General features: G+C 32.8%; 1 protein-coding gene across 7 annotated transcripts; it reads right to left on the bottom strand.

Moving 5' to 3' along the window:
* Positions 1–3,515: 3,515 nt before the first annotated feature.
* On the bottom strand, positions 3,516–18,495 carry LOC101246754 (probable LRR receptor-like serine/threonine-protein kinase At1g06840). Of its 7 annotated transcripts, none has more exons than XM_004246960.5 (21): positions 18,251–18,495; positions 17,463–17,565; positions 14,002–14,149; positions 13,659–13,730; positions 13,486–13,557; positions 12,929–13,072; positions 12,768–12,839; positions 12,547–12,618; positions 11,871–11,945; positions 10,127–10,195; positions 9,934–10,002; positions 9,710–9,781; positions 9,535–9,621; positions 9,347–9,415; positions 7,195–7,706; positions 5,726–5,884; positions 5,344–5,627; positions 5,042–5,093; positions 4,381–4,631; positions 4,169–4,303; positions 3,516–4,061 (listed from the first exon to the last, which is right to left on the bottom strand). In XM_004246960.5, exons 2-21 carry the CDS (start codon positions 17,554–17,556, stop codon positions 3,714–3,716), a joined length of 2,856 nt encoding a protein of 951 aa, XP_004247008.1. In that variant the 5' UTR covers positions 17,557–17,565; positions 18,251–18,495; the 3' UTR covers positions 3,516–3,713. The 7 variants fall into 7 exon arrangements, with proteins under 7 accessions (XP_004247008.1, XP_069144864.1, XP_010326251.1 ...); XM_069288763.1 differs by having other exon boundaries at positions 13,998–14,149; positions 17,463–17,516; positions 18,251–18,442; XM_010327949.4 differs by having other exon boundaries at positions 17,463–17,516; positions 18,251–18,442.
* Positions 18,496–27,854: the final 9,359 nt, after the last annotated feature.

The following is a 27,854-nucleotide window of genomic DNA, read 5'->3' as shown; positions in this document are numbered from 1 at the left end:
CAAGCTAACTTGTGAAGGGGTGAAGGGGATGGGTTGCTCCTAATATGAACTATATGAAATATGACTAAGCTAAATGATATGAATGTGTTGCATGAACTATAACTAATGACTACTCTGGGAGATCTACTTAGTATGAGGGGTAATATGGGATGCCACTCATACATGCAACATGGAGACCTCTAAAGTAGCTATGGTGTAGTTTAATTGTATTATGAGTTGTTGCGTGTCCTATTGGGTGTATGTTATGATCTACACTTCCTTAACATGAGATATATGATTATGAATGCTTCTTTATTATATGTCTTAGTGATGCATGAGACTAAAGTGTCATAAGTATGAGCTTGGTGGCCAATAGGTGATACTTAATATAGATAAGAGTATGGACCCTATCTACATTGCACAATAGCATCTTAGGGTTACTTATGTTGTTTTGTTATGATGTCATGACCTTGATATGTGACTATGCATGTGTATTATGTATTATACTATATGGTATGTGTAGATGTGTGTTATCTTGATGTTGGAGACTATGCTTGTTATTGTAATGATATCTCTTATGTTATATTAAAATGCATGTGAGTTGCCTTTATGGTTTTATTTCTCTAACTATTCCCAAGATGATGTTCAAAATAGCATATGAAATTATTTCAAATGAAATGTCCCTTTTAATGCATGTTTTAAATGTTTTCATGCATGGCTCCATACTTACTATGTTTTCGTGCTAACCCCTTTTTTCTACATTTTCTAAAAATGTATAGGGTTTGAGTGGTGATGTGTTATACGTGGAAGATATGTTACTAAGGATCTTGGGAATGAAGACTTGAGGAGGAGCTTGGGAATGAGGACTTGAGGAGTCCTCATAGTTTCGTTGATGAACCTACACTGTTCACTAATGTCTTTACTCTATGTTTTTAGATTGTGTAAGGGTCGTCTACCTAAGTTGTATTAAAAGAGATTAAAGTTTAAAGGTTATAGATGGTTGAGACATAGATTCATAGATAGTCTCATTTTATAAAGTATACGATTGTTAAAGAAAAGTTTCAAATTTTTCGGTATTTTTATATTCTTTAATGTTCATGAAATACTAAGGGCTTGTATAAGATCTCAGAGAGGTCGAATACGTCGTGCTACGACTAAGGGTGGCTATTGGGTCGTGACAGAACATTAAAATTTATACCAAAAAAATGACTTGAGTCATTAGCGGCCTCTTAAAGTTGTTTGCATAATTTACTTAGACACCTCAACTAAAGCTAGTACCTATTGAACACTTTTATCTATTCATATTTGTTTCTATTAGACATTTTTCGATAAGAAGTAAAAAAAAAAAAGTCTGTGTAATGCACTTGCTATGATGTGGAAAATGACAAATTAAAAGATAACATGTGGCGTTGGGTCCAACAATTATGGAAAAAAAGAAATTTATGTTAAAAAAAATGAAAATTATTTCAAATATTTTCATCTTTTTTTAAAAAATAAATAAATGAGAAGCCCAACCCTACTCAGTCCCTATTCTTCTTCATCTTCTTTTTAACAAGATTTTCTTTCTCAAACAATAAAATTTAATATCTTTGTTAATTGCTTTTATAATTATTTTTTGTTCCTAATAAGTGAGTAAAAAAGATATTCAAAGACTGATACAAGAATGATAAAGAAAGAGAGTCTTTCAATCGTCTTGAAATTTATAGCAAAGATTTATCGAGAGGACTTAAATTATTTTTATTGAACCAATGTGATATTATTTTTTGAAAGTTAAAGGGTTTACATTCTAATTTGAATGGTAATAATTATTCGAAGGTGAGCCATATCGACGTCGATCGACTAATATTTTTTCCGTTTGATGTTCTTTCTTCTTTTTTCCCTTCAAATTCACATAGTTGACTCAATTTTAATTGTTTTTAATAAATATTAAAAAATATAGAATATAAAAACAAACAGTGTGCATGTCTTCTTCTCTTTGGTGAAGAAGACGACTTGAAAGGGGTGGGGTGGGGGCTTTTTTCTTTTTTGTTTTTGTTTTAACAATTGATATTACATTTAAATTATTTTTTAAAAAAAATTAAACTATTTAAATGCCAAGTAGATCAAAGTATTAATTTTTTAAAAAAAATAATAATATTTAAGGTTTTTTCACGCGCTTAGCTGAAGTGAAAAACACTTTTTTCTCACATCAACATTTTGTGTTTAATAAGTATATTTTTAAAACTATTTAGATGTTCAATATGTAATAGTCATAGTTAAGGTGTCTGTGTGAAATATGCAGACAACTTTAAAGAGCTACATATGACTTCGGGAAAAAAAAAATCCTATCTTGTAACCACTTACAAAGTGGATAAAAAATTTAATAAGCAAATGTGTCACTAACTGCCATAAAGGGCCACTAACTTTAGCAAGCTAAGCAACTATGTTTGACTACATATTTTGCTTGAAAATAAGAAAGCAATAAATTGAAATTAAACAAAAAAAAAGTTAGGTAACTAGCTTTGACCAAATATGTTCTTAGAAATAGGCAACTAACTTTGACCAAGTATTTTGCTAGAAAATAAGAAAGCCATAAAGTAAAATAAATAAATAAAAAAGTAAAAACAATAAGTTGAAAGTAAAAAAGCAAATTGTGCTAGGATGATAACCAACTAGATGAAGCATTTCTATAGCAGTGGTCAGGCGCGGAGCTATGATATGGCAAAGGTTGGTCAGAAGACCAACTTTCGTCGGAATTTTTTTCCGACTATATGCACTAAATATCACTATGTTTATATATATATATTAACAGCTGAAACACTTTAACAAAATAAAGTTTGATAGCCTAGTTGTTAAGACTCTGCAATAATACCATTGCGTCCTTGGTTCAAGCCACATTGTGGTGTTATTTTTTAATTTTTTCATGGGTTCGATCCTATGCTTAAACATTTCGCTTTTTTAATATTTATTCCGTTTTACTCTTGAGAAAAAGTACAAAAATTACCCTTTTAAAGTTAAAAGGAAATAAAAAGTCTATTTTTGACTTTTCTTAATCTAAAAAAGGAATAGATTCATAGTTGTCTTTTCCTTTTAGTTTGTTATCTTATTCTTTTCCCAAAAACTCTTTACAACTTTACTCTCTACCTTTCTCTCTTCTCAACTTTCATCAGGGGCAGAGCTTAAGCCTATTAAAGGTAATTAGGTGAACACATAGTCAAGTGGTTGGTTTAGTCATTTATCTCATGGAGGTTAGGGGCAGAGCTTAAGCCTATTAAGGTGATCAGGTGAACACATAGTCAAGTGGTTGGTGTAGTCATTTATCTCATGGAGGTTTGGGGTTTCATCCGAACTAGCTTTTTAAAAAAAATACAAATCTTTTTTCAAATAGAAAACACACAAATTTTTGTCAACCTACTAAAAAATCTCTTTTAAACAAAAAAACACAGAAATTTTTGTGATGTACTCATCGGTAAAAAATGTTGTGTACCCACTCCGCTAAAAAAAATTATCGACTCTTTGAAGGTTGAACACCTTGGCAAAATTTCTAGCTCCGCCAGTGGCAGTGATAAGGCACTTCATGTATAATATACTACTATACATATACAAGGGTTGTATGTCACACTACATACATAAATCTAGAAGCAGTAAGATGGTATTATTGTATACAAGTACACAACATAAAAGACAAATCGTATAGACTCTCTACTAGTCATAGTGTACAAGCCAATGTTTATGCAGTCGAAGATAAGCTAATATTAACGAGGTGTAATATTAAGGGTAACACCACTAATAAGATCACCACCTGATACATTGGATGATGACATAAATAGATCTCCGCTTCTAGTATTAGAAAAGGAAGCTGATGATGTACTTTCACTGAAACTGGCTTTATTATCCAAAGGATCGGTATCAGTATATGGCATCATTTGGACTGTGGTTTCTAGCGTCCTAACCACCTCCAGCATTGAGGGTCTGTCTTCTGGTTTGTCCTGGCAACACTTTAGGGCCAACTCCATCAACCTCTCTGCACATTCGGAGGGGTAAGATCCCATGCTCTTGTCCATAATGGAGAACATTACTCCCGATTTATGAGCAATTTTTACCTGTCATGGACAATTAAAAGGTTATATACATTCACATCTATGCTTTTATTGCTAGACAAATATTCACTGTTTTTGTATTCCAATAGGTGTTCAGCCAACAGAAATACCTCACGGACAATGTTTTTTCCATGTGAGATAGGATGCATGCCAGTTAAGATCTCCAGAAATACAACCCCAAGGCTGTAGACATCACTTTTATCTGTCATTTTACGGGTCAAGAAATATTCGGGATCAAGGTAACCCTGTGCATATACATAAGAAAATCAGTAAGATCATTGCACAATTATTTCCTTTAAATCTAGAGCATAGACAGACTTACAGGTGTCCCCTTCACCATTGTTGACACATGATTAGGCAGAAGACCTTCATCATCCTGGACAGGTGCAAGCCGAGACAATCCAAAATCAGCAACTTTGGCAGTGAGTTTAGAGTCTAAAAGAATGTTGCTGGCTTTAATATCCCTGTGGAATATGGGTGGATCAGCTTCAGTATGGAGGTAAAGGATGCCCTTAGATGCCCCCAGTGCGATCCCCAACCTTGCTCCAAACTTCAATTTTTTTTTACATTTGGCTGTCAAATGATGGAAATCACCTACTTAGATAGCAATACAAAAGTTTCTTGACCGATGTCAATTTTAAGTTTATCACAGTCGCATAAAGAAACTAACAACTTTTCTTATTCTGATAAGGAAAAAGAAGATGGAATCTATGTTTCTTTGACTATTAGATTTCCTACGATAACTTTTTCATTATGCATTTTTTAGATCGTTCACCACCTTGACAATGGTTTCTCCACAAACACAATAAAATATTGAAGCGTGTATTATCAATTCACCATAGAAGAACTAATGTCACAACATGTGCAAGGATCATCTATAAATATTGCAACTCAGCATTGGATCTTCACTACTAAACGAAAAGAAAGAAATTGAGGAGGATTTATCATATGAAAGCTAGAAACAACTAGGAAACAGTTCTTACCAGAAAGCCAGTCACGCAAAGTTCCATTGGGCATGAACTCATAAATCAGCATCTGCAAATGTATACAGAAGACTCATAATTGCTTTGACTATATCACTCTTTGTGCGAAACAAGAAGACTTCAGTAGCTAAAGAAAGCATTTAGTCTGCTAGAGATTCAGTTTGATCATTAGCAACTGAAGTGAGAAAGAATACATTAAGGTTTATGATGGTACACTAAAGAAACATGAAAGTGATGAATGTGAATTACTAGTAACTAATAAAAACAGTTGTAATTGAAAAGGTTTTCAGGTCTTATCATACCTGCTCACCTTCTTCGTCACAGTATCCAAGCAACACAACTAGATTACGGTGATGTAACCTTGATAATAGTTCTATTTCAGTCAAGAATTCCTTCTGCCCCTGCAGGGATCCTACTTTTGCTCGCTTGATAGCAACAATTGTTTTGTCAGCTAAGATTCCCCTAAAGACGGAACCATATCCTCCTTCACCAACTTGAGTTGAGGTATCAAAGTTGTTAGTGGCCGAAGCCATTTCTCTGAAGGTGAAACTTTTAACGCCATCTACTTTTATAGAGAGGCTAGAAGCTGCAAACCAAAACCCATATTCATCAATTTCGCAGAATGAATTAAAAATAGCAGACTTTATTAAGTAAAATTGTAGCTAATTTAATAAGAGAACTTACACAAACGTTTTCTTGACAAGATGTTTTGATACTTAGCACGTCGTCTTGTGATTAATAGAGTGACAATTGAGGAAACAAAGGCAGCAAAAGCACCTGCTGCTACAATGAAAGCTATCACAACGCCTTTGCTTTGTTTTTTACCTTTAATTTCCGGATTCACTGCAGATAATATAAGAAATCAAAGCTTGTCAAAGGAAATAAAACAATTGAGCCATTATCTTGTCTGTGATAACCAAGCAGCCCTTGATATCACATCAAATCGGTGGTATTTCATGAGAAGACTAAGTACATTGAGATGTTGGTACTTTGTTAGAGAAAAGATGCCTTCAAGAGATATTGTTACAAAACTTGTGAAGTCAAGTGATGAGTTTGCAAATATTTGCAGCAAGTTTCTCACTGATCCTCATATTAATTACATCTTAACAAACTCGGACGTCTGACTTGTATGCATCATCTTAAGGGAGAGTGTTCAAATAGGATTGTGTATATTGTCCTACTTGGAAATGAATTGTAATGTAGAATCTACAAATAGGCTCAATGTAATAAAAGAATATATAATTTTAATACTCCCTCCATCCCGTTTTATATGAGTTAGATTGTCTTGACAAGGAGTTTAAGAAAGAATGAACGACTTTTAAAACTTGTGCTACAAAAAAGTGATAGATATTTGTGTGGCTATCAATCATTTAATTAAGGTAAAATTGACATCTTAAAACTAAATTATTACTTGATATAGAAATGTGTTATTCTTTTTGTGACAGACTAAAACGGAAAGTAAGTCATATAAACTGGACAGAGGGAATAATATTTTCTTCTTTATTTCTCACATAGTCTCAGAGCATTGTTTCCGATGTTGAACCCCCCCCCCCCCCCCTTCCCTTATTATATTGACCATGCTCCCATGTCAAGTCTTCGGAGTGCAGTGAGGTGTTGAAGTTACAAAGGTTATTCTCCTTACATGATTTTGGAAAATCCCCTCCTCATGAGCTAGCTTTTTGGGAGGCGTAAGGTCCATTTTTTTATCAACTTTCATCCCAACAAAACTGTAAGGCCTGAGATCCTCAAGAATTGAAGCTCTTGAAGAGCTACTGAACCAAACTATATAAGTTTGAACCCCTTGAAGTTTCAACTTTTAATCAAGTAAGTGAGATCCTTCAAGGTTCCTCAACGTAAAAGATCTGAAGTCTTAAAAAAACCTCTGGAATATAAACAAAGACTTCATTGTCTTTTCAACCCAATATATATAGTCCTTAGAAGATCATGGACATAGTCTTCTGTTGCTTATGTAAATTATTTGATTATATGAACTAAGATCCTTATACTTGTTGACTAGAAGTGGCAATGATAGTCAAATATTTCAATCTTATCCACATGTTGCATGTGAATGATTCAATTGTCATGCAATTGTAGTAACACAGCCTAAATTATTACAAGTTTAATTAGAATATATATAAGCTATGAATACTTACAGTGTGAATAAGGTCCGAGGAGTGTGAAGTTCAGGAGCTCATATGGTCCAAATAGGTGACTTCCTCGGAATTCCCAAGAGGCAAAAATCTCACTGATACGAAGAATCTCACTTTCATTAAATGTATTGTTCCCAACCACCGGGAAAAGCTTCAAATACATCCTCAGACGAGGTCCCTTTTCCCAAAAAAATGAATCTATCCACAATTGGTAAAGGTCCAACTGAAGGGAACTAGTCACATAAGACTCGAATAGTTGCTTGTACGGATCAAAATAAGAAATACTAGGACTTTTCAACCTGTACCCAATTCTAAGAGGTGAGGCACAAAAGCATGGTTTAGGTGAAGCAGGAACATATTCATAATAGTTGTCAGTTGGACAAGCATGAATTGGACAAACACCAGTTGGATTTGTTGAATTACTAGGCTCGTCGTCATCTGCTCCAATGTCAGGGCCACAGTATTTGCCAATGTTTCTGATACTTGTACTGCTGCAGATGGGATTGCTTTGGAACCTGGTAATTGTCTGCTAAAGTCAGGGGAAGATTATGAAAATAATAAATGAATTTTAACATAGTAAAAAATCTAAACATTTTTATTAACATGTTCCATTTGAGAAACATTGAGCAGATTTTCAATTTAAAATTCAAGATGAATTGACCTCATGAGATAGAAAGAGTTCAAAAGCAATTTTTGTAAGATGACCTCAATTAACTTTCAAAATGAGATATTTATGAATAATTGGACAACAAAAATGAGTGCATAACTGAAAGCATGAACTCCAGAGACAGTAACAAAGATGTACAAGTAATTTTAGACCAATATCTCTTTTTGTTTGGCACAATTTTGATCCTCCACTTATCTAAATGGGATGTTTTCCTTCTTCAAGAATTTAAAGATACCAGTTTATATCACTTGTCTTGATGTGATATACTGCAGAAAAACTCCCTCAGTTTCACAAACTATTAGAATCTAAGTTGCTTGGATTAGGGTGTGGGTGTCCAATACAGGTGCGGATCTAAAGGTCCGATCCTTCATGATATGATATAATTTTTAAGATTCATATGGATCCATGAATGGATACATATGGGTGCGGGGATTTGCCAAAATAAAATTAAAATATCTAAAGGAGTTGTAAAACCCATATTATGAGATATTATGTGGAGAACTTGAAGAGAATCTTGGAAGGAGACCAAAGGAAAATGAGTGACATAGAAATTTGTATATAGAAGGTATTCTATTTTCTTCAATTTCACCTTAGCTTTTGTATTGATTATAAAAAGCATTAAAACTATCAAGACTTTTTTCATCAGTTTTGGTCGAAGTATCCAAAATCGGACACGAATCCCACCCACACCCAAATCATATCGATGGGTGCGGCACCAAAAGTGAAAAGTCCGAGCAACTTAGATTAGAATTACGTTGTGACACATTAAAATATCATTACAAGGCATGTAGCAGACTCAAATTTTATATAAACCTCCTTCCTCTACATTTGTTCAGGCCTCCTTTCAACAAATAAATGAGAGACTCAACAAAAGACGAAAACTCTTCTTATGCTCATAGTTTCCCTCTATTTATATCTCTCCCCCCCCCCCCCCCCCTCACTTCTCATTTATATTATTTGGTAAAGTGTTGTACTTTTTCAAGATTTACGCTGAACAAGACCATAACCCATATTATAGGGCCCTTTAGATCTTCATCATTTCATCCTTTTCCACTGCAACTAGATGAAAATATGTGACTAATAATTTCAGAATTCCCTTTTCTATCTATACCCCCTTTTAAGCATACTTAAATTTTTCAAACAATGAAAAAACTGAAAATCACAAAGGTGCTCTCAACTCCTCCTGCTTTGCATTTTATGTACATTTTATAAAGCACCATATATGAATTTGTTAAGAGCATGTGCGTCGGTGTGTGTGGATAAAACATAATAGAAGTAATTTCATGCATTTGTGCTTCTTCAAGTAATCCAAGTCATTGTTGTCACACATACGAGGAAAATCGTCTTACTTTCCTTTTTTGGTATGGCATATTGCTTCTGTTATTCTAGTTTTTTTACCCATTTGTTTGTCCTATTTTATGTGGCCCATGAGTATATAAACCAACATTCAAATTGTTCTATTTTTGAATTTGAAAGAAGAAATCATACCTTAGTGTGACATTTACAGGAGGTTCAAAAGCACCCGAAATGTTTGAAACTGAATTATTCCGCAGATCACTAGGTTTGCAAAATCAATGAAAGAGTAGTCAGAAAGAAGTCCTCATTCAACGGTTTGATTCTGGAAGTAAGTACTTCTATTGAAATAAGATCTGTGATCTTTTGGCTTCTCATCTTACATCACTAGTCTGGAAGTTGTATTAAAGATCTTGTTTTGCCAAATGTCAGTGGAAACGGAACCATTCAGAAAGTTGTTCTCAAGAGACCTGCGAAAAATTTGTCCCACCAATTTGTTAATGGTACATTTCCTTCAGTGAAATAGTAGATATTGCAAGACGAAGTCCAGATTCTCACAGTTTCTGCAGGGAAGGAAGGAGAGAAAAGTTCTTGGGAACAGACCCATTAAGACGGTTATGTGATAGAATACTGCATCATACATTTGAAATATACATTAGAATATGCTAAGAAGTAAAAGGAACCCAGGCAATCCTGTTTTCAAATGTTGTGGAAACAAAAGCCATCTGTCAATTTGTATAAATATATAAAGAAACTACCAAAGACCAAATCAAAAAGCTTACATAGTTGTCATATTGTTGGAAAGCTTATTCTGTGGTATAGAGCCCGAAAGTTGATTCCAGCTGAGATCACTGTATAGCAAGCAGAAGCTAGACATTTTCAGAGATCTACTAGTTGAACAATCTTGAAGAAAAAGATGTACAGATAAAGCTTATCAAAAGAAGCAGAACAAGACAATAACAAAGTCACACTTACAGATAACTTAGGTTTGCAATTCTGCTGAAATCAGGAATGGATCCTTCCAAAGAGCAATTTCTGACACTTCTGCAATATCAGAAGCAACATTTGATCTTCAATAAGTGTGCAAGATGAGGACCTAACTTCATGTTTATGTTCTATCATGATAAAATGTGCCATAATCTCTCTTTCAAAAATTCACACATAATATGGGAGTCTAAATACTTGTGTTTCGACTTATTTCTCTCTCATTTATAACTTATTTGGTAAGTTGTCTTTTCACAGTATGTATCAAGAATTCATTTTGTCTGTTATACCTTCATACCCTTTCTCTCCACCATCATCTAACATTTAAAGAAAAGTAAAATAGAATAAGAGCTTTGCTAGGATCGATGCAATTTAAAAAAATTTAAGGTGGAATTGAACTGATCACTATCTATATTAGCATCTTAGTCTTCAGATGTTTAGTGAACTTATTGAACCCTCATACCATTTTCCTGCTAGACTGAATAGGAAAGAGAAATCAAAGCCAAATAAAGGGTCAAACATTATCAAAAGAGAGAAAAGGAACACAACAGATGAAGAAATGCACAAGCTGAGAGTCAAAACGGGATACAAACCCAAGGGTGTGGCCTAGTGGTCGATGAATATAGAACCATGGACATCTAGAGTTTGATCCTAGCTGACAAAAAAAGAGTTAGGCATCTTCTTCCTTATATGCCTAACGCTTAGAGCTACCCTAGTGCCTAAGCTGGTGAGAAATGCAGGTATATGTTGGAACACAAGTTCCTCACAAGACACCACCATTATCACGAAAGAAATGGCCAGATGACACACAATTAACAGCTCCTTGAGCAAAAAACATGTGTACCCAACTTTTCAATAATTGTCTGCATCAAAGAATGCCTGCATTTGTTCGCAGTTTCACACCTTTAAACATACAACGCATGTTCCAAAATCATTTCTCAAAAGTAAACAAAAATATTAAATAACTATGTTATGCATTTCAGAGACCTAAATATACAGAAAGATAATGACACTTGATCTCCTTAACTCTCTACATTTACTACTAACAAGACAGATCATTAGTCTTGGAAGGAATAAAAAAGATGTTTCTAGTTGAGCAAGGAAGATATACCATACAAGATAGAGCTGAGGATTTACATGAAGAGATAATAAGTATTGAAGATTATCGCTCAATGGCTTCCTTTTGACGGATAAACAATATTCAAAACTTGTCTTAAACCAATAAACATTTATGCCACATTAAAAACGGAAGGGAAAAGGAAAGCAAACAAAAGGATACTAGCTACAAAGGCGCTAGAGCTAAGTATAAGCAGAAAGCAAGTTTCTATAGAAATCTCGCAAACAAGTATCAGGCTCCACAAATATGAGAACTCTATGAGAATAGGAAAGGTAAAACTATCATGTGTGACATGTATGAAGATGGAATTTCAATTCTTATCTAAGCAGTGGTCAGACTGACAAATCCAATATATTTTATGGATTAATACCCTAATATCAAACCACATGATGAATGAGAGAGAACGAACAAGATTTTAAATGTCATGGTGCATGAGCCTACACATACACATGGATTCATTTCCCTCATCACTCTAGAATATAGAAGTTATACTAGCTCTTTCAAAGTGTGATTAACTGTATTGTCTCTTACAGACAACACACGCATTCTCATCAACGGCATATAAAATAAGGAAAAATGAAAATAATAAACTAAAGGATATTTCCAAGGAGCATTTACAGTTTCAGTAATGACGAAAGGTTTCCATAAGAAGCTGGAATCTCAGATCCACTGAAATTGTTATTGTCAAGTTGGCTGCATAAAGAAAAAGAGAATGAGACTCTAGCGTCTATGGATCACAGGAAAGGAAACTTCAGACACATTGCTAAAGCAGCTATCAGATTACATGAAAGGTTTAAGCAGAAGGCAATTTACATCTTCATAAAAGATTTTCTAGTATCAGGCATGGCGAGGGATAGATAGATTTTATGATTTACAGTAATAAAAAAATCTGAAGATGGTGATCAGGAGTGTTCTTGAACTCTGTATCTGTTACAAGATGTCTCATAAAATATGCTCTGTGTTATTTGGGTAATAAATGTGAGTACAGCTAAGATAAACAAGACAATGAAAGTCAAATACAAATAAGTAATAATATGTCAATAGCACTTCATAATCTATGACTAGTCTATTTTAATCTTTTTTATTCAAACATGAATATATGTTCTATTTATAAACGAACTAGCCAAAATTGTTAAACCACTTGACAGAAACACATACAGTGGAAGTTGTTTCAGCAATAAAGTAGCACACGGTATAAAGTTTACAAAAAGATAACTCGTCAAGATTGTTTAACCACTTGATGGAAAACATTTGGTGAGGGTAGCATCTGCAATGATATAAACAAGGAACTTACAGTATAGCCAGATCTGCGAGTGCAGAAAACTCGGTAGGAAGGTAGCCAGATAGATTGTTATTATCCAGAAGCCTGTTGAAGAAGATATTGTCACAAGACAATGTAGCAATCAGGTAACTGACAGAAAAAGACTAATTTCAAGAGTTATGCCGTAGAGGCCTCTGAGATTGTGTGTCAGCTAGAAAAATGACAGCTAAGACGAATCTTTCTTGTTAACTTACAAGTGAAGAATAGTGGACAAGTTGGAAAGCTCATGAGGAATTTGACCACTCAGTGAATTGTTATTGAAGTGGCTGCAGATATATCATATGTTAAATTAAATAAAGAAGATGAAAGTTTAAATTTCATTGCATCTGGAGTTAGCAATCAAATGAATACTCACATATGTCTGATCTTATTTAAATTGGCAAATGATTTTGGAATTTCTCCCGATATCTCATTCTGGTCTATCTGGAATCTATTGAGATTCGATAGATTACCGAGTTCATCCGCTAAAGATCCTGTCAATTGGTTTCCATTCAAAAGCCTGCTTGAACATTAGGATCAAGCCAAAATTGAGATCAATACTTTTTCCTAAATGAATTTTCAATCAGAAGAATTTTCCAAGTGGCCAAAATTCCTCAAATCTGCAGAATTCAGGTAAATCTTGTTCCTCTACAATAATAAACAATAAAGTATCTCCATGCCAAAGCGGAATATCTTAACTTGTTCCAGAAAAACAATTAACGCCTCCAATATGAGGTTACACATGAACTATCAGCTATTCATAATATGAATTTCATATTGAATCAGCCCAAGGTCAGGTTTTACTGTTAACAGCATAATAAATATAAACACTATTTTGATATTATCTCAGCATTTGTTGGTGGTGAGTGGAGTGGGAAATGTGCAAGAAAATGACACTGGAAAATTGAGTTCCAGAAATCCGGTCTAACTTACAGAAGTTTCAAAGTTGTGATGCTTCCAATCTCTTTTGGTATGCTCCCAGACAAATTATTCCACATGAAATTTCTTGTTGTACCAATAAGAAGAGTAAGTAGGATAGATAAGCAAACAATGAAACCTATCATACTATTATTAACTTTAAAAATATAATATCTGTTACAACTTACAAAATTTGAAGATGGGATAATTGTCCGAGTTCAGGAGATAAACTTCCAGAGAGATTCATATTCATGAAACGGCTGTAGAAATAGTCAAGAGGAAGAGGTTTGACAGTCTTTCATACTTAGTCCATAAAAATAAAACCACAGATTGACGGCCTTTCTTGTATAGCGGTCACACAACAAAAATAAAATATATTTTGTTTGAGGAATCTAAGACAATGATAAAGAAACTAGAATGACAAGAGAGGTGAACTAACAGACTATAAATATTTTGTGCAGCTGATGGATCTACATAGTGAACAAAAAATTGCTGATAACGTACACTACAGAATGTAGAAAAATAACCTACAGTTCCCTGACATGCAAGTACCCATCAGCATCAGAAATGTTGCAAAAAACTCCTGTCCAGTGTGAAGTACAGGGATCACCCCGTTTCCAATTATTCAGGTGCTTCATGTTATCAATCAAACTACCCTTAACAGATATTAAAGCTGAAACTGCAAATAGGAATAAAACTTGGTTAAGTTTCAAAATAAACCACTTTAAGGAGAAAGTATACATGGCTTAACATTTCACAGATTAATGTGTAAGCTACATAAGGGACATGATCGGCCAGATTTATACCAGGGACTAATACGAGAAAGTAGATATCTAGTTGTGAAAATCTCATTGTTTTGAAATATGGAAAGATTATGTAGAACAGGTTGTAACAACACGTTTCAGCTAGTCCAACTCTAAATGGATTCCAGAAATACTTCCCACATATTTAAGGAAAACTACACGTAAGTTTTCCTGAGGCGGTGGCTACTTAATTAAGGAACCTTGCTGGAAGGATTTATGTATCCAAGTCGAGTGCAACTAGGAGTTCTACGTGAAGAAGGATTTCGAGTTAAACAAGGAGTTGAAGATGCGGCAAAGTCAAGTTTGAGTTGGACAAGACTTTGAGGGAATTTGATCTATAAATAGGGCGCTAGTTTTGCTGTTGTAAATCACACACTTACATAGAGAAGAAGACCAAAACACAATTAATTGTTTTGAGAGAGTTTTGATTTTACTTGGGAGTGCTGCGAGTTGAGAGTCGAGTGATTAATTGTGAGGTTGTATTCAAGAGTCTTGTTTATAATCTGAGTTGTCTAGGTAGGAGTTGCTTGACAAGTTGAACAACTTGAAGAGCTTTAGAAGATACAAAACTAGGGAGTTTTGTGTCTTGGGTAGAAGGAATTAGAGTTTATAATTCCTTTAGATTACATAACTTTGTAATCGTTGTATTTTTTGAACGTTTATAAATAATACAAATTTTTGCTTCAATTATTCATTTCAGATAAACAGAAACACGTTGTCTTTACGTATTCCCTTGAAGAACTTCAGGAGGGTAGAATTCCAAAACTAGTTGTCAAGTCTGAATTGAACTATTGGTATGAAGTTAATATGATTGGTCATACAAGGAAAAAAATGAAACAATGTGATACCAATATCGTGAGTTCTTTCGTCCAAAAGAAAGTGCTTGGACTAGCGGTATTTGTTGTGAAGCTCAAAAAAGAGAAAATGGATGCCGGTGACTAAAGGTCAGAGGAAAGGCCGGTTGAAAGGAACAACAACAGTTGCGAAATACTTTTCCCAGATTGCCTCTGCCCTTTGACGTACCAATAGTCCCAAATATGACGCATCATGTTAACATGGATCTCTTTCTGCCTTCAGAAAATCAGAGAGCCTTAACATTAGCATGTAGAAAACATGGACCTCACTGTCATTGTCACACCTCTACCTGTATGTACATGTGGGCTTATCTTTCCTTAGTGAGCAGTGAGCAGCCTTTGATGAACAACCAACCAAATAGAAAACCTGTCTTCTGGCAGTAAACCTGAATTCCAAATAAGTTAAGCAGCATGTAGTCAAGGATGATTACCTAGAAGAGCAATATAACTTCTAGTGATGGAATAACTTGCACCAGAAGTTAAGACAAATCGCCCCTGAACATACCATTCCCTCATTCTATCCTTCAAAGATTTTGACTTCCTCCAATACAAGCTTCATCCAAAGGGGCCATGTGAATCATATACTAATATCAAACTTTATATAATTTCCATGCACCCATTTCACCTATAGTGAATCTTTTTTCATGACTACTTGCCACAACAACTTGCCAAGTTCCACAGCCCACAACCTTTAATATTCAGCCCTCTATTCTTTTTAGTTACACAGGTTCTGTCCCAGGCAATCAAAGACATCTTTCTCTTTCAGCTGTGATTCCCCAAAAATATTCTCTACACTTCCTTCACTACACTCTGTCGTAAGATGAAAAATGAACCCCAAAAATTATGTACAGAAAACAGAACAGCAATGATCACATGTAGCCTCCCTGCAAATAAAGTAGCCTAGCATAGGTAGTTTTAGTTCTCACTGGGATCTTCTCAATGAGTAAAAGGCAATCTACCTTGCTCGACTTTTCAGAGGATACGGGCATCCCTAAATATCAAATAGGAAGCACCTCTTGTGAGAAACCTGTTACTGTTAATAGCTGCTCCTTTATCTGATCATTCATACTTGCAACGGATATGTTAAGTTTGTCCATATTTGCTATCAATCCAGTAGCTGCATTAAAGTGTGCCAGAGCTTCTTCATTCCTTGTCACAGACTCCGCTTCACCATGAGATCATAGCAAGGTGTTTGGCAAATGAAAAAGAATCAGGCCCACACGTGGGGGCGTGTTGAGAATACAATTAAATAATAAAAGTGTGTCCTTTCTAACAGCTTAAACCTTTAGATTAGATGGTCACACAATCCACATGGTAGGCAGAGATCCATGCAATCTCGATGCCACCCAAATCAAAAAGAACCTTCACATGCTTGGCCCATGAGAAAGAATCAAGCTTGCAAGTGAGGGGCGTGTTGGCTTGCAAGATGTCTTCATCATTATGTATTACAAATGAAGTGAACACGAAATTTAGTTAGACGAAACAAGTTAGTGAGAAGAAAAGCTTTAGACCACACAAGCACCGAGTTGTGCAAGAAAGATAATTAACGATTTAGAGTGTACATTACCGTAACCATACAATTGAGGTCTTGCACAGAATGTCATTATCAGTTAACAATTTCACATCACAACTTTTCAATAATTAGAACACGTACGAATTTCAAATGAATATAAGTCAGTAAGAAGAAAAAAAATGATTTAGGGTGTTGGGAAAACGCGGACGAGCACAAAAATATATATGGTAAAAGTAATGGAAATAAAATGGGAAAATAACGACACCAAGAATTTTATGTATTCAGAGAAAAAACCACGGGCCAAGAGGAGCAATTGATATTACTATAGTAAGGAATTTTACACTGTGTAGGCACGAATACAATACTCAAGTGACTACTACACACTCAAAAGGAACAACACTCTTTTGGTTTTCGTCTTACTAAAATATCGTTCACACTCTATTTTTCTTCACAGACTATTTTCTTGTATAGTCTATGGAATACCTCACTTTGCTCTTAAAATGGTTTTTCTCTCTAACTTGGTGTGTTCTACAAATGAGTAAGAATGCTCTATTTATAGAAGAATAAAACCATGCCTATGCCACTAATGGCATATGTAAACATAGCAAAGTCAAGAATGGTTGCAAATCTTACCAATTTGCCTACTACCAAATTTTTTATTTTCAACTCCAATTACTATTCCTTTATAACAATTGTTTGTACCAATTGAATAGCTAAAGTTGACTAAAAAATTGGATGGATTCAACATAGGGAACCCGAACAACGAATGTACTCAATAATAAATTGCAAGTAGGACAATTTAAGCATTAGAAGAAAGCCCACCTTCAGAGGGTTCAGTTGTTTGAGCAGCCACAAGAAGCATATAGCAATGAATTACTGCAGCAAAAACATATATAAAATATCTGAACCGCGTCATCTTGAAGACCTAGAAACATTTAAGTCAAAGATAAGTTTGCAATCTCATGAAGCTAGAAATTACCTAAACCCACTTGTATATCCAGATTAACTACGAAATTCTATCAGTGACTAACTAAGGATTTAACTAAACAAAAGTCAAATTTATATTTTGTACACAACCTTGTGGCCTAAAGCCAGTCCTCAGTGGGTTCCGTATGTAATAAATTTATAAGCAATGAATGTGGTAGTTAATGGAAATTAACCGAAAAAGGAGTAAGTTTTACAGACTAATAACTATTTCAGCAAGTCAAAAGTTAACTAGTGTTCTTTAATGATTCATTCGAGGAAAGTAGTCACTCTTCAGTGTAAAAGTTGTTTGGATTAAACACTTGAAGTGAACAAGCTAAGATAGCCTGAAACAATACCCAAAGAATTGAAATCTTAGGAAAGCGAAGTTGAATGAATACTTGGAATTGGTGACAAATATTCCTTTGTAGGCAATTTTGTGTTTGTCAGTCAACACAAGCTTATGACACAAGTTATGCTACCGAAAAACAAAAATCAATGAGTGGACCTCAAAAGATATTACATTATTAATTAGCAGGGGAGGGGCTAGACTTGAATCAGTTTGTTCTGTTAATTCATGAATGAAAAATTAATAAGTATTGGTTGAAATAAAGTGTTTTTACTTAATAACAAGAGCATTAGCATACCTGAGGTGCGAGGAGGAGGAGGAATAATTTCACTTACGTCAAAACTAAAGCCTGGAGAAGAAAGAATATGATGATTACCCTGTTATTTAATTATAGCCCAATAATAATAATAATATGGTACACAAAAAGTAAGAGATGGCATCGTTGTCGTTGACATGGTTGATCCATAAAATAGTTGGATAGAAAGAGAGAGATATTTATTAACTAAAAAAAACAAAGGGGAAAAGTAAACTCATTTGTCCTACAAGTTGTTGGAACTTGGATTATCTAATCACCATTTGTTTTAAGTAGGAAAAAGTGTTACCGTGTTACAACAAGACATAAATTATGTAATTAGAGGTTAACATTTGATTAGATTGATGTTGACTTTTTTTTTGTCATTGTCGCAATCAAGGTACAACTTCCAATTACTATTTCTTGCCCAAACTCTTTTTAAAACATAATTTTTTTTATTCATTTACTTTATAATTAAAGATAAATTCATTATGTTATTTATTATTTGCTTAATCAGTTGAGTATTTTAACATTTGGATTTAACATAATTTGAATTAAATTTTAATTTTAACTCATTCAAGCCTTAACCCATTTTAAAAGAATCATCAATTGAGTTCAATTTAATATCTAATTTCAACTTCTTCTTTTTTTGCATTTAAGTAATGTATATTCCTAATTAAATGTATGAATTGCTATTTATTTTATATTTTAAAAAATTTAGTTATGTTTATGTAACTTTTACAAAAGATTGACGTGAATTTAAATTGTGATTATAAAAGTTAAATAATAGTACGCTAAATTTGTTGAGATTAAGCGGATTAGATTAGATGGATCTTCACCCGGTGTAAATTTTAGCTCATTTGAGCTCAAAGTAAGCTTGGGTGGGTCAACACTAAATCCAATTTCTATTTTAATTTATTTTAATGTCTCTAATTTTAATCCAATTCGTTCATTTAACACCTGTAGTTATGAAACAGTCTTAAAATGTGTTATTGTATGTAAAAACAAGCTCAAAATAAATATATACGGAAAATGGCCTAAAATACCCTTGAAGTATCATAAATGGTACAAAATTATCCTTCATCCATCTATTGGCTTTAAAATACCGTTGTCATCTACCTTTTGGTTCAAAATTGACCACTTGTTTAATGATTTTAAACTTAAACTATTTAAATATTTTTTAATACATGCATCTCAACTATTTGTTACAATTTAAATTAATAATATAATTTATAAATCAACCTATTACTCACCCATTACTAACTAAATCACACCCAATTAATAAATTGACCCCATTTACTAATGCAACAACAAAAAAGTTACTCCTAATGAGTGTTTCTAAATATTTGAGGTGAAAATGTCGAAAGAAGTAGATTATTATACATTCAAGTCCTCAATCAAAATCTATTATAACTCAATTATCTAATTAAAAATTACCGATAAACTTAAAATTCTGACTATGTTTATCTTAATTATTTATTCATCTAAATTATGTGATGTTACTGAATAGATAACTTCTTTTAAAAAAATTATGTTAACATTTTAATATTTAAAATAAGTGATAAATATTTATAAAATTATATTTAAAAAGAATGCATGAATTGATTTGAGATGTACTACTTCTTTACCTTTAATCATAAATTTTTAATTCAAGTTCTAAAGAGAATCTTATTGAAAGTGTCCTCCTAAATAGCGGTCCAACCTAAATTTATTTGGGGTTTCAATTTGGACTCGAATAATTTTGAATGTCATTTTCATAAATTTGTAGTTTCGTAGTGTTTTAGCAGTGTTTAGAGCGATTTTTAATATTATAACTAATTTATTAATTGGGTGGGGTTTAATTAGTAATGGGTGGATAGTGGGTTGATTTATAAATGATATTAATAAATTAAATTATATCCCATAGTTGAGCGCCAAGTCTTTAAAAAATTACTTCAATAGTTTAAATTTGAAATTTTTAAATAAGTGATCAATTTTGAACCCAAAGGTGGATGTCAAGGGTATTTTGGAGCCAATAGATGAGTGAAAATGGTATTTTGGAACCAACAGGTGGATGAAGGGTAGTTTTGTTCCACTTCTAGTACTTCGAGGATATTTTAGACCCTCTTCCATTTGTTATGTGTGTGTGTATATATATATATATACATATATATATATATATATATCATGTATTATTTTATTACATTGAAAATGAATTGGCCATAAGTCAAAACTCAGACGGCTAGAATGTCCCTTAATTAAATATATATATTTGTTGTAAAACTAAAGCAAAATAAGACACAAAATATAGAAGATGAAAGAAATAGAAATTGGGAGGCAAGAGACACAAATTTTTCTTATAATTTCAAGGTTTCAAGTTTATACAATATAAACTCTTTTGTCTCTACTTATAGTACACTATAAAGGAATACAAAAGGTTAATCATATACATGAAAATAATGGGGAAGGTTATAAAAGTGAAATATTAAAAGAATAATGGTTATAAAGGTTGAGGTTATGATTATCTTGATAATGGAGAAAAATGGAGATAATGGGTGAAAGTAACTTCTTAATGTAGTGAACATCCATAATATAATATTTAGTAACACTCCCCCTCGGATATCTATGGATCACACAAAAAATTCTGGCGAAGAAAACAGAGTACAGATAACTTTCAATACGCTTTGAATGTTGCCTTGTTAAAAACCTTACCAAGAGAACCAATTTGGGATAAAACAATGGTGAAGGAAAATAGTACAATACATATTTTTATCTCATGATAAAAATATTACTTGATATCTGTAACAACCCATTTGGTTGTTTTGAGTATTAGAGATTTTTATTTGATAAAATACTTTTCGATAAATTTTAAATGAGTATTTTAGACTATTCGTAACTATACTTATAAAATTAAAGGGATAGTTTTAATAATTTATTAAATTGGGAATTAAAGAAAATAACATTATAATTAGTAGTGGTTGACTTTTACCTTTAATTTTTTTTATTATTATCCACACATATTAATTAGGGTAAGTCAATAATCTTAAGTAAAAAAAAAAGAACAGATGGGAAGAAGAGAATTATAGAGAGCGGCATCGATACCGATTAAAGTGACAAACTCACTTCTGGTAAGTGAATCTTCAATTCTATTTGTGTTTGTTACATAGATTGTTTCATATATGAATAAAATTAAATTATTACTATACTATAGTGTTCAAATTGAATGAAGACTTAGGGTTGGTGCCTGTGATGAAATTAGCTTAATGATGGATCGAGCGATTAATTTATTATTATAAGGTTAATTATTAAAAAGAAAGAGGCGAACATGTGAATTAATAGATGATAAACTAATATGATAATGGTTCGTATTATTGTAGCTGGGGCGGTGGAATCGAAGGAAAACTATTGAATTTCCTTGTTTTGGAATCTTAGTCTTAAGATTTGTGGGAGACAAATAGCGGTGGGTAATGATTTCCATTATAATTGGAAATTATGATATAATGTTAAACTAAATATTAGATCATTGTGGAATATGTCAAATTCAATTTATGATATAAATTAGTTATTGACATTAATGTAGTGACCATTGATGCTCGCAATTCTGTTCATATATGATTACATTATAATAAAAGTTTAAACTTATTGAGATAGGTAGTTAAGTATTGAGGGTGTTATATTATATGAATTATATCAAAATTATTCTAATGGGATGAATTAAGCCTTACCCTTAGGAATTAACTTTAGGAAATAAATGACAGAATTAGGTAAGTTTTTGAGTGTGGGCTAGACATAAAATAATATGAGTATTTATAGGCTTATAAACTTATAAATTATACATATATGCTTGATAGATTGGAAAGGTTTGGAGGCATTGAGGAAAGAAAAAGTATTGGAAAAGTAGCTTGCTTGACTTTGATTCTTCGGTGGAGGTAGGTTATGGTTTATGCTATTTGATAGTAAACTCCAAATAGTGATTGACATGCATTGAATAATATTGTAAAGTTTTCTATGTACTTGATTGTGTGGTTGTGTGTCTTTTTTGTGTGGTTTGTGATTGACCTGAAATCCCAAGATCGTGGAATTTATAATCTTAAACCATCTCCATCGAAGTAATGCCTTGAATAAAGAAGGATCAGTGAAATATTATTAACGGATGAAAAGAGGTGATATTAAACGATAAAATAATGATATTTTTGGATTAGAGTGTGACGTTCCGACACAGTATTTTTGGATCGGAGTGTCACGTTTCGAATCAGTATTTTTAGATCGGAGTGTCACGTTTCGACACGATAATATTAAAGGAAAAACATGTTGAATTAATGGAAGGTACTCAATCTCAAAAAACTCATCTCCCAAAATGGTTTGGTTTGGAGGCATGAGTCCTCAAGTGTGATCTTCATATCGTTGACTTATTACGTGGTTACTTTAATGTTGTTGACACTTGTTCATATTGTTTATTGCTTATCATATGTTAAGTGCTATAGTTGAGTTCGTACTATTATTCTTTGTATGTTAGATACTATTTTGGTTTGACTGATGATACTTACTCAGTACATGTTGCTTCATACAGAGCCCTACTTGTTTTCTTCTTTGTTTTCCTTTTATGAAATGCAACGAATGTACCTATGACTTCTGATTTCCCTCTGCTCTAGCCAGCCTCCCGCATATCAAGTTCCAGGATGAGCTATCCATTCAAGCTCGTGTTGGGTTCTCTCTGTCATGACATGATGTCCTATACTATAGGAAACATACCATTTTATTCTTTTATTTTAGTGTAGTTGATATTCTTATACTTAGTATTGGAGATTAGATGTCCTTGATGTGATGACTTTCAGGTTTTGGAAAATGATATTTAGTAACATTTGAGTTTCCGCGTTATGCTTTTATTTTGTAAGTAAGGTTAAACTGGTTGGTTAGCCCACTTAAGAGGATAAGTATGGGTGCCACTCACGACTCGTTTTGGGTCGTGACAAACTTGGTATCAGTGCATTAGGTTTGTTGATCTCATCACAGAAGGACAAGTCTAGTAGAGTCTTGAGGGACGGTATGGGGACGCCTTTACTTTTTTTTCGAGAGGCTATAGGACTTTAGGAAAATTCCATTTCTTTCTTTCATGCTACTACTTGAGTCCAATTGGTATCTAGAGGATACTAATTGGTATCTGACCTTTGTCACTCTATTTTGCATATGATTAGTATTAGAGTAGTAGAATTAGAAAAACCAAGCACCAGCAAGAGAGTATGCGTCCTTAAAAATAAATATGTTTCCAGGATTCACTATAGACATGTAATTACTAGTGACTAGTATGATCTTTTTATTAAGTTCTTAAGGTTGAAACCCCTATTCTTCATGAGTAGCATTTTCTAGCTTCTTCATGGAGACGTATATTCTCCGAATCTTAATGGATACGAGGTAGATGGGGTGAAGCAATATAACTTTGCCAAGGTGACAACATTCAAAAAGTTCGTAAGAAACGTTTAGTTAATGACTATCATTACTTTGAAAAATATAGTTCGTAAAGTTCTCATAAGATATATGGCTTGTTTAGTGAATAATGAATTTTTTTTTAGTCAATTGAGGACAAAATCTCTACTACGATTTTATAGATTAAGTGTGCGCGCGCACACACACACACACACACAGATATATATATATATATATATATATATATATATATATATATATATATATATATATATAAAGGTCATTATATGACTACTACAATAATATCAATGTTTTCTAGATTAAAGTTATAATGTGTGTTATTTTTGTCATCGACCTGATCTAAGAATGAATTTAATAATATTTTGGATTTATTTAATGGTAGAATTATGTGGGCAATTTGGGTACGATTTTATGGATAGGTATGATGAGTTTTAGTGAGGTATCTAATGAACTTTCACGACATGGCAGTACTATGGTTATGTGGAAACGGGTACATCAATTTTCAAGTAAGAATACCAATTACAAAAAGAATTACCAGTTGTATGACATGGTCAGATAATAAGATTTAGTGTTGCATTCACAATTGAGAAACCAACTAGTTTATTACTTCATGAACTTAAATTGAGCATTATTTAAAAGGAAAGTTGATCTTTGGTACAATATTAATATAATTAGATTGTGAAATGTATCTTGAGGAATCTGAATGAGCACTGACGATTTTATCTTAACTTTCAAATGGCATATTATTACTAAAATAACAAACTTATAGGGGAAGAAAATCTTATTGAGTATTTTTGGGTGAACTAATTGAAGATTTTAGTAAGAAAATGCTTATAGAATTGAGTCAGTCCCTTAAATTTGATTGATATACATGAGTTTAAGGTGTCATGTCAAGAAAAAGGTTCACATCTTGATGATGAAAAGGTTTAGCTAAGCATGATGGTAAAAACATAAAGTGATATATGACCTTTATGATTTATGTTTGTTGTACTGGTATCAAAAAATTCTCATTTAGAAGCAGTTTTAGTGGAACCAAAGTCTTGAAAGTGTTTCACCGATTCTGATATCAAAATTTAGTATTTGCTTAAGAGTTGGACACTATACCTAATCCTCTTTGAAAAGGATTGAGATTATTCTCTTTATTTGATTTCCAATTCTATTTGGAAAAATGATTGAAATTGTAATCCTATTTATAGTTGATTTTTACTTTGTAAGGAAAAGCGTAACCGTGTAAATAAAGGATGGTCTTGAGAGAAAATTTGAACTACTCATTAGTATTTTCCTTGAAAGTCATTAGGATATAAGAGAGGTTTTTAGGGAGATTTCAACACGAGAGAATATAGAAGAGAGAAGGAAAAGATTTATTTTGCTACATACTCGTTCTCCAACCAACAACCTTCAGATCGTGTTTCTAAATTAACTGACGTTCAGATCGGGCTAAAATTTGAATTACGTGTTCCTGACATCTTGGTGGTTGATTTGAACGGTGGAGATTGTATTCGAATGTCCGCAAGATCATTTTTTTCTAGTCTCGAATAGCAGCTGCGTTTGGGTGGTGCTTGCATTAAAATTGTATAGGTATTGTATTTATAGTGTTATGAGGTGTTTTAGTATAATATTTAATAAGATAAATCTTAATTTAAGACAATGGAGATGATTAGAGTCGTAAAATTTTTTACTTTTGATTTTTGAAGAACCCAAGGAAAAGGTTTCACTTAATAGTGTTGGTTTACAATATCTGGTAAAATGCTATGGGTTATTATTAAAAGGATGAAATCAGTAAGTGATCTAGAGAAATTAACAAGAAGTCTAGTAAAGGAAAGGTCGAGAATAGATTTTTGCACCATGGGAAGAATTTTAGAAAAGTGAGGGAATAAGACATCTCGTATAAATTCTTGGGGGTGTAATTGAATGTTGTTTTTTTTTGCCTACAAATTTAGATATGATTGCGATGTGAATTTTTTTTATTTATACTTAGTAGGAGTTTATCACTACTTTTATAAAGATTGATTTTTAATTTGGATGAAAAATAGTGAGCTATGAAAAATTAGAATTTTACGTGGCATTAGATTTCTCAAGTTAAGATAGATGACCTAACATTGTTCTAATGCGCTACATAGACATTTTGTGGTGAATAAATGTCATGAGCTTACAATATACAAAATAATTTGAGTGACCAAGAATTTCTCTAAGTATTGACATGAGATATGTGATTGTGTTGAATGATAGCTAAAGCATGGTATGTGGAAGTGGTGGGAAGTTGATTATGAGTGTGATTTAATGGTTTTACTCTATGGAAAGGTATTAATTTTTTAAATTAGTGTTATTATACTTGTATGGAACTCGTATTTGTCATGAAATGCTTAAATAGAAAGAGACATGACTATAGTTTGAATATGTATTTGATAAAAATACTTTGATACTAATTATGGATTGAGAGTATGGTAGATGATCGATGTGGTTATGATGTTTTTTTAGTATTTAGAGTGTTGACTTTAGTGGATGCGGGGTTCGATAAATCAAGTGTGTGTGCAATTATATAAGGGACTAAATTGATGATTGTGGGTAGCTAGAAAATCAAAGAGACAAAGTTAGTTGAATTAAAATGTTTGATATGGACACTATAGAAAGAGTATTCTAGGTTTATTCCATCTTGGTTATTTTCGATATGACATATTTGGTGTTGTCTTAGTGTAGTTGAAGTAATTGAGTGGTTCTAAATGTACCACTTTGCTTATGAGAATTTATAGGGGAGCTACCATGAAAATTTATAGTTTTCGATAGACTTAAGATTTATCTCATTATTGATATTATGTTTTTGGCTATATGTGATGGAATGTGAGGACGATTGTAGTTTTGTCATTCTTGAGGTTTGATTATAATAGCTACTATTCTAGCATTTTGAAAATGTTGTTAGAGGTCATGTATGCTTGAATGTATCACTCGATGGATGCTTACTTGGTCATTTTCTTTTTGAGGTTACATCAGTTTAATTTTCCCTTGATGAGTACCTTATGTCTAAAGGTAATTTATTATATAACATAAGCTCATGGAAAATTTATGTTGTGACAATGAAATATTGATAAGATCTATGATGATTTGTGCATTATGAGTGTGTGGTGGTTGATTTAGGTTCACTTCTCATTGGAATCCGTATTGATTCAACATTTTATCGTGGTTATGTGAAAAAGATTCCACCTAATGGTTGTGTCAAGGTACTTGAGAACATGTTGCATATGTGTGTACGATTAAATTGATGGCTATTGATAATACAATTGCTGTTAGTTGAGTTTACATACAACAATAGCTACCACTTGAGTAGTGATATGACCCTATTGTGACATAGTATAAGATATAGATTCCTCGTTGGTTGGGTTGATGCATTTGAGGTAAGACCTTGGGAGACTGAGCATGATATGCACAAAATATATTCACACATTTTTGTCGATTCTAGTACCATTTCTTACCCTCGCCTTCTTTGATCCTTAGAGGACGAACGACGGGTAAATTGCTATCTAATGTAACAACCCATTTGGTTATTTTGAGTACTAGAGATTTTTATTTGATAAAATACATTTCGATAAATTTTAAATGAGTATTTTAGACTATTCGTAAATATACTTATAAGATTAAAGGGATAGTATTAATAATTTATTAAATTGGGGGTTAAAGAAAATAACATTATAATTAGTAGTGGGTGACTTTTACCTTTAATTTTTTATGATTATCCAGGTATATTAATTAGGGTAAGTCAATAATCTTAAGTAAAAAAAAAAAGAACAGATGGGAAGAAGGGAGTTACAGAGAGCGACATCGATACCGTTCAAAGTGACAAACTCACTTATGGTAAGTGAATCTTCAATTCTATTTTTGTTTGTTGCATTGATTGTTTCATATATGAATAAAATTAAATTATTACTATACTATAGTGTTCAAATTGAATGAAGACTTAGGGTTGGTGCCTGTGATGAAATTAGCTTAATGATGGATCGAGCGATTAATTTATTATTATAAGGTTAATTATTAAAAAGAAAGAGGCGAACATGTGAATTAATAGATGATAAACTAATATGATAATGGTTCGTATTATTGTAGCTGGGGCGGTGGAATCGAAGGAAAACTATTGAATTTCCTTGTTTTGGAATCTTAGTCTTAAGATTTGTGGGAGACAAATAGCGGTGGGTAA

The sequence above is a fragment of the Solanum lycopersicum genome, chromosome 9 (assembly GCF_036512215.1).
Source record: "Solanum lycopersicum chromosome 9, SLM_r2.1".
NCBI lineage: Eukaryota > Viridiplantae > Streptophyta > Magnoliopsida > Solanales > Solanaceae > Solanum > Solanum lycopersicum.
Note: the sequence above shows the minus strand (reverse complement) of the source record. Positions and strands in the feature narration are given on the sequence as shown.

Bases quoted from the DNA above. Each gene is read 5' to 3' on its own strand.
- LOC101246754 (XM_004246960.5), bottom strand. From the start codon at position 17,556: ATGACGCGGTTCAGATATTTTATATATGTTTTTGCTGCAGTAATTCAT. The intron at 11,946-12,546 runs GTAAGTTCCTTG...TTCTTTATGCAG, and splicing joins CTCGCAGATCTGGCTATACT to CCAACTTGACAATAACAATT. The intron at 10,003-10,126 runs GTAAGTGTGACT...CTTGCTATACAG, and splicing joins ATTGCAAACCTAAGTTATCT to TGATCTCAGCTGGAATCAAC.